Source organism: Lygodium microphyllum, chromosome 12 (assembly GCF_053477565.2).
Source record: "Lygodium microphyllum isolate KBCC chromosome 12, Lygodium_microphyllum_v1.1.10, whole genome shotgun sequence".
In the NCBI taxonomy this organism is placed as follows: Eukaryota; Viridiplantae; Streptophyta; class Polypodiopsida; order Schizaeales; family Lygodiaceae; genus Lygodium; species Lygodium microphyllum.
This window is the reverse complement of record NC_141146.1, coordinates 69893505-69906190: the sequence shown is the minus strand read 5'-3', so window position 1 is coordinate 69906190 and position 12686 is coordinate 69893505. Positions and strand designations below refer to the sequence as shown.

General features: G+C 42.5%; 1 protein-coding gene across 4 annotated transcripts in view; it reads left to right on the top strand.

The window, feature by feature from the left end:
• Positions 1–12686, top strand: part of PWD (chloroplastidic phosphoglucan, water dikinase (ATGWD3)) — a 95111-nt gene that overhangs the window by 33672 nt on the left and 48753 nt on the right. For all 4 annotated transcript variants that reach the window (XM_087689600.1, XM_087689599.1, XM_087689598.1 and 1 more), the window contains 4 exons: positions 8700–8825; positions 8960–9138; positions 12078–12162; positions 12396–12566. In XM_087689600.1, the coding sequence (XP_087545726.1) occupies positions 8700–8825; positions 8960–9138; positions 12078–12162; positions 12396–12566 (561 nt within the window). The remainder of the gene's footprint in view (positions 1–8699; positions 8826–8959; positions 9139–12077; positions 12163–12395; positions 12567–12686) is intronic.

Here is a 12686-nt window from a genome sequence, read left to right as displayed (position 1 = left end):
ATACTGACTAAGCAAACTGATTGAGTAAGCTAAATTTGACCTAATGTGAATCAAGCAAAGAAGCTTTCCTACTATAGACCTATAGGTATGCTTGTCGAAGGTATTTGTATTAGTAAACAATGAATTATGTGACTTGGGTATTTTTCTTTTTGTGAGTTTTTGAATATGTTCTTCATGATTAATAAATTATAAGATGATGCATAAGAAACTACGAGACATCTTAGGCCAATTTCACACATCTCTAGCTATATACACACGAAGGGACATTGGATTATGTGGAAAAGAAGCTTCCCTACTATAGATCTATAGGGACATTGGATTGTAAGATGGACAGTGGGATCAAGAGGCGTGGCTATAAGCAGTATTTGATTTGTGCAATATTGGTAACCGAAGAGCGTACTTCTACCGTGACACAAAAATACTATCCTCATATCGAACTACCTCTATCCCCAAAAAATAAGACAATAAACCAAGGTCTGTCATCTCAAAAGTAAAGCAAAACTAGGCCTTTATCTTTGCTGTGGCAGGGTGTAAACAACAATGCAAATGAAGCTTGAGGTGCAAGTTGCGAGGTAATGGGTCTTGCGGAGGGGGCCTGGGAGGTGAAGAATCTAATGGTGGGTTAAGAGCAGGTAGTAAACTAGGCTTAGAAGGCACTATCTCGATAGGAACAATGTGAGAAAAGGCAACAGAATCTGGTATAGAATACTGCACAATGTCCCTTTCATTAAACACCATCTCTCTCTCCTAACAATCTCCTTATTTGTCTTAAGGATCGAATAGATGATAAGCTTTTGCTTCAAAGGAGTATCCTACAAAAATCAAGAGATCAGCTCGGGGAGTGGGCTTGCCTATTTTGTCATTAGGAGTGTGCTTGTAAGCACGACTCCCAAAGACTCTAAAGTGGACAACTATAGGCCAAGAGCCAAAGAATGTCTCGTATGGAGTTCTCTGAGGAACAATTGCAGTCGGAGGATGTATACCGAAGTGTTGATAACCTTGACCCAAAGGTGCTCAGGGAGCTATGTTGCATACAACATAGAGTATGCTATGTTTATGATGGTCCAGTTCCTATGCTCTATGACTCCATTTTGTGAAGGGGAGTTGGTAGATGTAAGTTGGCATGAAATACCATGCTCTTGTAGAAACTCAGAAAATTCATGGGAGGTGAACTTGCGCCTATTGTCACTCCTCATGCATCCTACACAACGACTAGTTTGATTATGCACCAGCAGTACCCAAGTAGAAAAATATGTGAAAGCATTTGACTTATGCTTGGGAAAGTACACCCATATATAACGAGAATGATCATTCACAATAAAAAAGAAGTACAATGCACCATTTAAGGCGATGGTGGATGTTAGCCTACAAAGATCAACACGAATCAATCTAAGAGGCGCCTCAACTCTATGTGTAGGTTTCTGAGGGAATGAGGTATGGTGGTGTTTTCCGAGTTGACAAGCTTTACATACAGTCCATGAAAGCTTCAGCTGGAAAGGCCATCAACCATTTGTTGACGTGACAACTCATAAATAAAGTTGTATTGAAGATATCCTAAGTGAAATTGCAAAAAATGCTTAGTGCTCGTAGACTTTCATATAGCGGTTGAAGCTTGGAAGCTATGGAACTCAGAGCCCTTAGGTGTTGGCTTGGAAAGAAATTGTGTCATGTGATACAGGCCACTAGGCTGTGCCTCATCGCCGGAGCAATCACTAGATGAGTCTTAGAGTCAAGGACCTTGATTGTGATCGTTGTGAAGAAGACTGCTTGACCCAATCGTCAAAGTTGCTAAATAGATAATAAGTTTACCCCTAGCTAGGGGACATAGTATACATCATTCTCAGCGTAGCGTGGTCCGGACCTTGGTCAGTGAGAAAACGGATGCGACCGTGAGCCTGAATCGTGACAAAGGAATTGTTCCCAACTCGAACGTGTCGGACTACAAGGGCTCAAACAAGGATAATGTCTGTGATGGGGATCATATGATGAGTAGCTTCACTATCCATGATCCAAGGAGTAGATGAAGTACTCAGTTGTGACAAGTGGGCCTCTGTAGTCACCTTGTCAGGAGATAACTCACAGATAGTGGACGAGACTCATATATTCAAATATCTCTAGGGAGACAATGTGGGCCTTTGCAAACTAGTCAGACAAGCCCTTTGGTGTTGAGAATGTTGTCGATTGTGATGGTTGACCAGTGGCAGTATGGATTTAGTCTTGCCACTACCCCTATTGAGGGTTGCCACCACCCTACCTCTCTTGTTGGGGGTTACTCACCTGAGGGGCGCGGGTTTGATTCTTAGCTTTTGATGCTATGCCTCATGCCTTTGATTGACACTCATTGTCAAAGTGACTAGCCTTTTGACTGAGTTTTCTTCAGTACATTTTGCCACGCGGGTTTTAGAGATAGCTGGGAGTTTCCTTGGGTCTCGTTAGTTTGGTTTTGGTTTTGATTTTGAGTTTGTTTTTGATTTTGATTGGAATTTTGCTTCTGTTTACCCTTGCTATCCCTTCTGAGAAGAAGCAACGAGAGCCCCCTGTATAGAGGTCAAACTATAAAATTGATTGAATAGCTAAGTGTAATGCAGTAGCTGACACTCAAATTTATAGAATGTGGGCATGGTGGGCTATGAGATCCCCTGCTATTTAAAATGGATGTATTTTCTTGGCAACTTGTTTAGAAACAATGTGACTTGATTGTCTGAGGACTTAGGAGTCCCCATGGTAGAGAACTCGGCGAGAAGGTGCTGATACTCAACCAATTTAGTTTTCAAGTCATCCTGGTTAGTGATTTTAAAGTTTTGGAGCTCATGATTCAAATTGATGCGATGGTTCCTATCTTGATCTGCATAGTGGTCAATCAAGTGTGCTCAATGCTCGGATACTAAGTCAAAATGTTGAATCTGTGAATGAAATTCAGGGAATAGACCTTGCATCAGCTTGATGACAAAAGCGGAGGAATTTTTAGCCTTACATGAGCTGGCAATCTCATATGAAAGAAGTGTGGGATAAGGTTGGGGTTTCAACCCTGTACAAAATCCCATAGGTTTTGGGAGTCAAGGATATGTCTCATCAGGTTTGACCAAGTAGTGAATTTCGATTGGTTAAAATGAGTTTTATCATTAAAGGCATGTTTGGCTGATGAGGATGAAGAAACATGAGGTGTCGGATAAGTGGAATAGAAGGAGGTGGTGAAGGAAGATAAGTAGGAGGGGGAGGTGGGTAGGCAGAAATAGGCTGATAATGTTCAATGGGTGTCGGTTGATATGGAGGTACTAGAACATGTAGAGGTGGAGGCAATGGGACATGTAAGCCCTATTTAATAAATGGCTAGGATACAACAAAATGACCAGAAGGCGCACTAGATTACGTGCCATGGAGGCAAACAATGGTACCAAGTATTGGTTCATTAGCCCTAAAAAGGATAGATATTTCCAGTTGCACTAAAGAAAAGGTAAACAAAAATTGCAAGAATCTATGGTGAGTGCTTCTTTATCTTTTCCTTTAGCTTTTACATCTAATGGTCAGTATGATTAATCATTTGCATTTAATGGACAAAAGAAATCTAATACATTTCCCACATCAACTCAAACGACAAATCCATTTAATCTCCCATCCATTAGTTCCGTTGCACCTTTCTTTCAGCCTCCATTAAGTGCACTACACATGTCTTCTCACATCACACTAGGGGGTCCTTCACCCACAGGCACACCTTTTAGGACCTCATCTTTTCCCCAGTTGGGTGGTGTCTCCATGATGGAGATTTATCCTTCCATTCTCACACTTTCAAAAATTTCATAGCTTGGGAATGCCACCTAGCCACCACGGATTGTGGATTGAGAAGTAGTACCATGTGTACCTAGCATGGGAGTGAATGAAGATGGAGCAGAAAATGGCTTATACTCCATGCTAGTTTTCATGTAAGGGTGATCAGTCCTTTGTGGATCTTCCAACCTTCCTACAAAATCATTAGATCGGTGCATTGAATCTAAAGGGAAAAACTCAAATTTACCTTCAATCTGCTGTTGAGTTCGATACACGAGAATGAGGTTATATTCGGCTCGTGAAATCTCGTATGGTTTGTGGACTCCATGGTAGTCCGAAGTCTCTCTAGGTATGTCAGGTGGAGAATTAAGTTGTGAAGCCCACTCCGTCGCGTGTCTCGATGTGCTAGGCTTAGGAGCATCATGATGATGTGGTGAAGATGTGTTTGAAGTCATCTTGCCCTCCACTTGTTCTTGCTTCTTGTGAAAGGCTTTCAGATCAAAGGCCGAGGTTTTGTGGAGGAGAACCTTGCTCTAATACCATGTGAAGAAATACCCTAACATAGAAACATAAACAAAAGTGTATGACAAAGCATAAACTCAAAAAAACACAGGTAGGGTTAGGGTAACTTAAAGATGATGAACACAAAGAATCTAAATGAGTGATTGAATATTGAATATACAATGCTCATGCAACAAACAAACCATGCAGGAATGAAAACTCTACCTCAACTCTCGTGTCTGGAGGACCGAGGCAGAGGTGCTGAGTGGGAGAGTGTGTCATACTCCTAACGGATCCTAAAACATAACTGATAAAAGGTTCATCCCAAGCTAGGGCACATAGTATATATCATCCAATGAAGTGAGATCTTGGCCCTTATTAGTATCAAACTTGATGCAACCTAGATGATGGATCTTGACTGAGGAGTTGTTTCCATATTGGACATTCCTGATTGTAGGGGCTTGGGAGACAAAAATATTCTCTATGAGGGTCATGTGACGGGTGGCTTTACTATTCATAATCCAAACAGGTGAAGATGTGCTTGGTTGGGTAGAGTGGGCCTCTATGGTCACCTTGTTAGGAAGTAACTCATGATTATGGACTAAGCTCACATCCTTGTACATCTGCATATGTAGTGCTCCTCCGTCTCAGGCTCTGGACCACAAAGCTGGCAAGTCCTATTCTCTGCTAGGGTATTTGTCCATTTGCTTGTTTCCATCTGAAGCCTATGTGAGGAGGTGCAAATCTGTCCGATAGCAACCCGTATGCTATGGGAGGGTGTCCATATATGCTGGCCGAATAGTGAAACCATCATTAGAGAGAGACAAGAAATGACTCATGTAGAACTCCATCCTCAATCCTAGAGGGAGTGGTGGATGGATCCATGTCCTTGTTGTCTCAATCCTCAAGATATCAGCTCTGATAACCTGGTTTAGCTCTGATTGGCTAAGAGAAAGTGTAGGGCAGTCAAGGCTATAATCCAAAGGTGAAAGATGGTCAATATCCAAACCATGTAGGCTCATCCAAATAGCCATATGTGAAAACCAATAGTTCTTCTCGCCTCCTGCTCTGCTAGTTGTCTAGATGAGGTTAGAGAGAGAAAGAGAGAGTTGAGTCTTTCAAGTTTCAACTTTCAAGATTCAAGAATGAAGAGAGATAGGGGTCTGCGGGAAAGAGAGAATCAAGATAGATATTAGCGAGAATACGGAGATAGATAGTTATGCATAAATTATAATGAAAGAAAGTGAAACAAATTTAAATGAGAGATGGGGGTCTGGGGGAAAGAGAGAATCAAGATAGATATTAGCGAGAATAGGGAGATAGATAGTTATACATAAATTATAATGAAAAAAAGTGAAACAAATTTAAAAGGCAATGTATGTCTCAATGATAGCTTGTTGAATGTGGTGGTAGATGAATGCGCCCGTCGTTTTCCTCTCTCTCTTGCTGGTATCTACGGTCCACACAAAGTAAGAGCTGAGTGGACATGAGATGAGTATGTTGACAATGCCCCGTTTCTTACGATCATTCCATCCATTTGTGAGAATGGAGCAACCATATATTATCCATGTGGCATGAGTAGCATCAAGGGCTCTATCAATCCTCTCCTCTTCATCAAGTTTTTTTGTCCTCATGTTGTTGTATTTGACATTGGTCCATCTTTCACATGGATCCACATTGGCAAGGCCTTATACCATCTTCTTCTATTGCTCTTGCTTTAGGACATTGAATGCAAGATTGCACTCAATCATCGTGCGTGCAATTTCAATGTCTGCAAGTTGTTGCCTTTCTCTAAGAAAGGCAACTAATCCACGTACATGACCGGGAGCTTGAGAGAGAGAGAGGATTGTCTCTCTGGTGCCGCATGAGCCTCCACTCTTTGTCTTTTGCCAAAGTCAGATGCAGATATGGAGCCCCCACCACCAATGGTAGAGGGCTTTGCCATATTGGTTGAAGATACGCTCACATTATATGCTTCCTCATTAGTAGGCATAGGAGTTGGTGCCGATAGGCCACTTCCTCTCCTCTTGTGGATGCCCCTCTCATCTTGGCAAGAATCTCATTTGCAATGTTTTGAAGGATTTCCTTGCATGGAGCAACTTGCCCCCCCCCCACCCCCCCCAAACCCCATCTTGGAAAGATGATGGAGAAGCCGGGTTGCACCACTTGTATAGTGCTTTCCGCAATCCTTGTATAACCAATGGTGGGAGTTGGACTTCTTTGTGTCCCTTTCCACATGGATCACATGCAAATTGAAGGCCTCGTGCTTCTCACAAGCCATGGTGCCGATGATGGATGGAGAGGCTCAGGGGAGAGTGAGAGAGAGAGAGAGAGGGAGAGTGAGATGCTTGAGTCTTGACTCTTGCAACTTGAAAGTTGAAACTTGAGAGAGAGAGAGAGGGTGGGAGTAAAGTTGAAAGAGCAAAAGTGAGAGAGAGGGGATGGGAGAGGCTTGAGCCTTGAGCCTTGATAGGGTGCGGGAAAGAGGAGAGAGTGACAGGCTAGAGCTGCACAATTCACAAATCAATTCAAGATCCAAGAGAGGTAGATGAGAATGACAAATGCTTGCTGAATTGGTGTGGAAGCATGGAGGAGAGGAGTACCTTTTGTACATGAGAGAAGGGTCAAAGAGTTAAAGAGGGGTCAACAGAAACATGGCTACTAGCTGGATGGAATCCAAGGGGGACTAGGGGAGGAGTGCATAGCTGGAAAAGGGGGTGGGCTGAAGTATCCAAGGCTTTCCACTCCCCCAAAAGTGCCATGCAAGAAGTCATGTGCAAGCAGAATATGTGCAGGTAGAAAGTGCAGGAATGCGGGGGGATGCATGGTGGCTAGGAAAGGCCCGTTTTTTCATATGAAATTCTACGGATATGTACGTATCGTATGGTACGAATCGCAGGGTACGGACAATATCATATGACATATGAGTTTAACTATGCCTGACAGTTTTCTACCTCGGCTGATCAGTTTTCAGTCTTCTTTGGTGGTACATTGCTGAGTTTGACCAGATTTCAGCCTTCAATTGTTGTGTTTTGGTGACTAGCCTACTGCCCTTCATTATTCAGCACTCTCTCATCTCTGATTGGTGGCTACTGTACTCAAGATTTGTCTCTGGTGCACATCTCTCTTCGACACTCACCGCTCTACCCTAGAGCATTCTGTAACATTCATTTACTGCATTGGTTCATTCACTTAAGAGTTCTTCTTCTCTCTCAATTTGTGTTTGTGTTTTTTTGTTTTGAGTTTTGAGTCGGAGAGTGAACTTAGGATCTCGACCATTGTCTCTCCCCTCGGGCAAACCATAAAGTCTATAGAGATGCTTGATAAAGAGACTAGCCAAGTCGTGGCTTTTTATGGTTGCCTTCATTGGAATGCATCAAGGCATCTTCGTGAATTGGTTGATTAGGACCCAAAGTGTGTCATGACCTTGATTCATATGGGGCAATCTTACTACAGAAATCCATGGAGATTTTACTCCACTTTTTGTTGGGAATTTTAAGGGATACTAGGTTATTTTACTAACCGCAGTGGCTGATGTTGCTAGTGCCCATTTGGATGTCCAAGGATATAACACAATATTCTATCGTATAAGCCACTGCCCCACTTATGCATACCATGAGCTCTCATGAGCCTATGCTAGCTGCTTGAAATTTCATGTGGTGCTGATGGTTTGTTGTAGATCATTTGAATGTTTGTGACACACACACACACACACACACACACACATCAGCTGCCAGAAATGGCGTCTGTCTAAGTTTGTTTTGTAAGTGTAGTATTCCACGTGCCTCTAAGCACATGGCGGGGAGAGAGAGAGAGATTTAAAAAAAAGAGAGAGAGAGAGAGAGAGAGAGAGAGAGAGAGAGAGAGAGAGAGTCAATCTGCACAGGCTGTAAAGGCCTGTTTCACCCACCTGCTCCAGGTACTGTGTCTGGCCTCTGCCCTGTTACGCAGACCTGGAAAAGGCAGCAGGAGTGTGAGAGGGATGGGCAGTAGCTCTAAGCAAACAGACAATAAAGAGCTCTAGCTGACAGGTGTGGAGGGCCTACCTGAGTGATGATCTCCTATATCTGCCTAAGTGTCGCTGATGTCTGTGCCTGGGTCGAGGACATCTGGATTGGCTCAGCTGGACAGCTTGATAAATCAGTATCCCTTGTGTATGTATAGATGGCTGGGGCTGTGACTGTGCTGAAGTCTCCTGGATCGCCCACCTGAAGAAATCTGTGAGCTGCCTTTGACTCTTGAGTAGGGCCTCGATGTCCTGTAACTACTGTACTCCTGCGAAGGGTGTCCTAGAGAGAGATCTTGGTCTATGCACAATGGCCTAGAGCCATCCTGTATCTTGCACTTTTTGTGATTATTACAATTACCTATTATGAGAGAGAGAGAGAGAGAGAGAGAGAGAGAGAGAGAGAGTGTGAATTGATTCTTTTCAGGAATTGGTGGTGATTCGAAAAATTCATCCATCTTTGCCATCATTCAAAGCTGAATTTACAGCATCCGTACCATTAACACGAATAAGGGATATCGCACATCGCAATGACATCCCCCATGATTTGAAGGTGTGTGTTATGAATGGAGTTGAGAGCCTAAAATTTGATGCTTTTTTAAGATGCTTGCAATACTCATTTTGGTGAAACAAATATATGTACAAATGCACGTTTTGTGAGTAATGTTGTTAATTTTTCTATCTTAGCAAGAAATCAAGCATACCATACAAAATAAGCTCCATCGAAATGCTGGGCCTGAGGATCTTGTTGCCACCGAGCTTCTCCTTGCACGAGTTACAAAAGTACCGGGGGAATATAGTTCAGCCTTTGTGGAACAGCTTAAAATTTTTTATAGTGAATTGAAAGATTTTTTCAATGCTGGCAGGTATGCTAGAATTGATGTACTTTTCTAAAACAAAATTTACCTTCACCTCCATTGTCGCATTGAATTTTTGGTTTAAGCTGCTTCATGGAGATATTTAGGAGAGGCCATAAGGAAACATTATTTTAATGCATTGGTTAAAACTTTTTTAATTGGCATGTAGATGCAAAATATGGGCTCCATCTAAAATTTCTCTTGATTAAGTTTAATTGTATCGTGGGTGCTTTCTTAGTGAAAAGAGCCACTGTTTTATGTAAAAACCTTTGCAAGTGAAATTTTGGTGTCCTGCTTTTGAAACCTTTGCTCAACATTTTGAGAGATTTTGACGGATCCAAATTTTTTAAAAACTCACCTTGTTTGGTTGGATTTGTTATGAACATTGCCTCATCACCTCAATTTATAATAAATTTGAGAATTTGATTTTGCTACTGTCACAGATCAGGGGTCGCCGCCCCCATGTCTCCAGAACACAGTTTTTGCCGTGAGCAGATCTTTTTCAGCTCGTGTGGTCAGCCCTCTGGCCTCCTGCTTTAATCTTTCAGGTGATCCCTGTAATGTGCAGATATTATAGTCTGCCCTCGAGATTTGCCTTTGGCTATAGGTGCCCAGATTATTTGACTTAAATCGTCTAGCTTTTGTGTCATGGATTACTGGCCTCCAGATTGGTCATTAGCTGATGGTTTCTATGGATCCCTTAAGGCACCTCTCAGTATTCTTGGCTGCTGAGCATTGTTATGCTAGAGCAACAACTGGTTCCTTTGCTTCACAGCATTTGTCACTGCTTTGCTGCAGCTCAGGGAATTTGTCTTTAGCTATGCTCATTTTGTCATGGTTTTCAGCCTGCCTGACCTTCGAAAGGCCTTTCTATCCTGATATCATTTCTTCCTCAAGAACATAGCTTTTCGTTACACATAAGATTGAAAAGCCAGATGTTTGTACTTTATGAAGAAAGTGTGTATCTATAAGAGGAGATTGACTTCACCTTTTTTACTTTCCTTATTTTTCTTGGCCCCGGGAAGGGGGGGGGGGGAGGCAGGGGGTGCTGGGGGAAGAGGAGGATGTGAATATTGCCGACGAGTGGCACCAATCATGCATTTACCATACTTCTTGACATGGAGCATTTATTGAAAAAAAATGCTTGGACAATGGATTGGTGGGAGCCTTCTCTTATGGTTTTTCACTTTCCTTTGAGTCCATGGACTTTTCTGAGCCCATGGACTTTTCTCATACTTGCAGGATAAGTTTGATTCCAAGTTTATTTCAGTTGGTTTCATTCATGACAGCACCTTTGGTTGTTTGAATGTCAACAATGGCGGAAGAAATGAAGTGGCAGACCTCGTTACACTAGTGATCTAGCCATATGGTTGCCTCTTGCCCAAAGTGTGCTCAGGTCTGTATGCACCTGGACCCACTTCCAAAATGGCTGCATGGGTTGGATTTTCAAGGTTTGCTTGGGAGATATGGCTTAGCTCTCTTCTTTTCCTTCATGGCCTCCTAAAAGATGCTCATCTTGAATATTTAGGTTGCAATTTTTGGAACTTGACCTGTAGATTTGCTGCCAAGCGCTTTAATTTAGTGCAATGTTTCCCTCATATGGAGGTTCTTCTTGGAGTTTTGGGCACATCATATTTCACTGTGATGATTTCCTTCCATCATAACAGTAGTGGCATTGTTAACTATCAGACGAACAAGGTGGAAAATCTGGAAAGCTAAAGCAGAAGACAAAGGCCAAGGCAAAGTAAAATGGAAGACGAACGCGTGCCAAGAAAAATCTAGAAACACAAGAAGCGCAGAAAAGTCCTAAATAAGGGAAAAAGGCGCACAAGGAAAAGCACAAGTCAATACTTTTGTTAAAAAGCGCAAGGGCACCATGATTTATTTTAAGAGTGCCGGGCTCTCACCTGTGCAATTTGTAAATGTAGATGGGCGGTGGAAATGAAGTTAGGAAGACAGAAGGATAATGGGAAAAAGGGCCTAGGCCACGACTGGCCACGTAAAAAAGGGGATAAGGGGATGACCGTCCAAAAGGGATTTAGGGTTTTGTATATAAAGTTGAAAAGTGAATGAGAAGCTCATTCTTGTGTGTGGCCAAAAGTGGGTCTCCTCTTCTTCTTCTTCTTCTTCTTCTTCTTGCTTGCTTGAGCTTGTGCTTGAGAGAGGGAGTGTGAGAGTGTGAGGGTGAGGGACCGAGGAGGAAAAGCTCTCCATCTTCTCCTCTCTTCTTCTCTTCTCTTCTTCTCTTTTCTTCTCTTCTCTTGTCTTGCTCGCGGTGATGGAGCTTGGAGCATGGAGCTTGAGGATGGAGCTTGCTTGAAGGTTGCACTTGGATCGTGGAGCTACGGGAGTGCGCGGGAGAGGAGGTAACTTGATCGGCATGGAGGTAAGCTCACTACATCCGTAGATATGAATGGCGCGTCGGCTATGTGAGAGGTAGCCATTAGTACTCAGCTTGGAATGCTTGAAACAATAAGTGGTCCGTGGGTCTTGGCGGTTGAGTGAAAGCTCCCACAGGCATATTAATGTCTAGGGCACCCTTGGTAGCTTTTGGATGCTTCTTTAGCATATTTTGGTTCCTGAAAATTGACCTTATGCCACTGTTAGTGGGGATCTTGGAAAAGGGTTTAAAAAGATTCATCATACCCTTTTGATCACCATGGAATGCCCTTTCATTTTGGAGGATTTGCATTGCCCCTGCTGAGGACCATAAAATTCCCTTTCTTTAGTATGCTATCTAGATAGGACTGAAGGTTTTCTCTCTTTATTTTGACGGACAGCGTTGCAATCACATATTTTAATCTTGCCTTTTTTCTTATAAATCATCTTGCTGGTCAATCAAATCATGTCGAAGTTACTAATCTACTTTGAGCTGCTTAAATCCATGTTTCTTCCTTCATGCTTTTGGTTTAGATTGATCAGCCACCTAAAATGAAGGGTTTCTACAGCTTGACAGAGCAGTTGGAATCCATTCAACCTTCTTTGGAGGAACACAACATGTTGGTTCTGGAGGATTTCCTGAGTCAAAAAAAGGTGATTTTCAGACTTTTGAATGCATTTCTGCATGCTGGGAGTGAACTAGACAGACTAAGATGAGTTTTCTTTTGAAAAGGTGTGAATAGAATATTAAGTTTTATAGCTAGGCTAACAGTGACTGGTGAATCTTTCTTGAGATGGAAAAGTGCTAGTAGAGCATGAGGAAGGAGGGGTGTTCTTAGTTCTGAGGGGGGTTCTTACTTCTGATATGTTTTTTTTTGCTGTGACAGAGTTTAGATGAGTTAGGAGAAGCTTCAACCAATGGTGACAGTGGTAAAGGAACTGATTCTATTGTTAGCATGCTGCATTCTTTAACGAGCTTGCGTGCTATCCTGATGAAAGGCCTTGAAAGTGGCCTTCGAAATGATGCCCCTGATGATGCAATTGCAATGCGGCAAAAAGTAAGCCTTTTTGTTGGCTTGTTTAGCAGTTTGAAATTGGAACTTGTTTTGCCATTTACATCATGACTACCATGTTGTTGGTATAAAGGTGTTGAGACCTCCTTCACTATTGGTATTGTT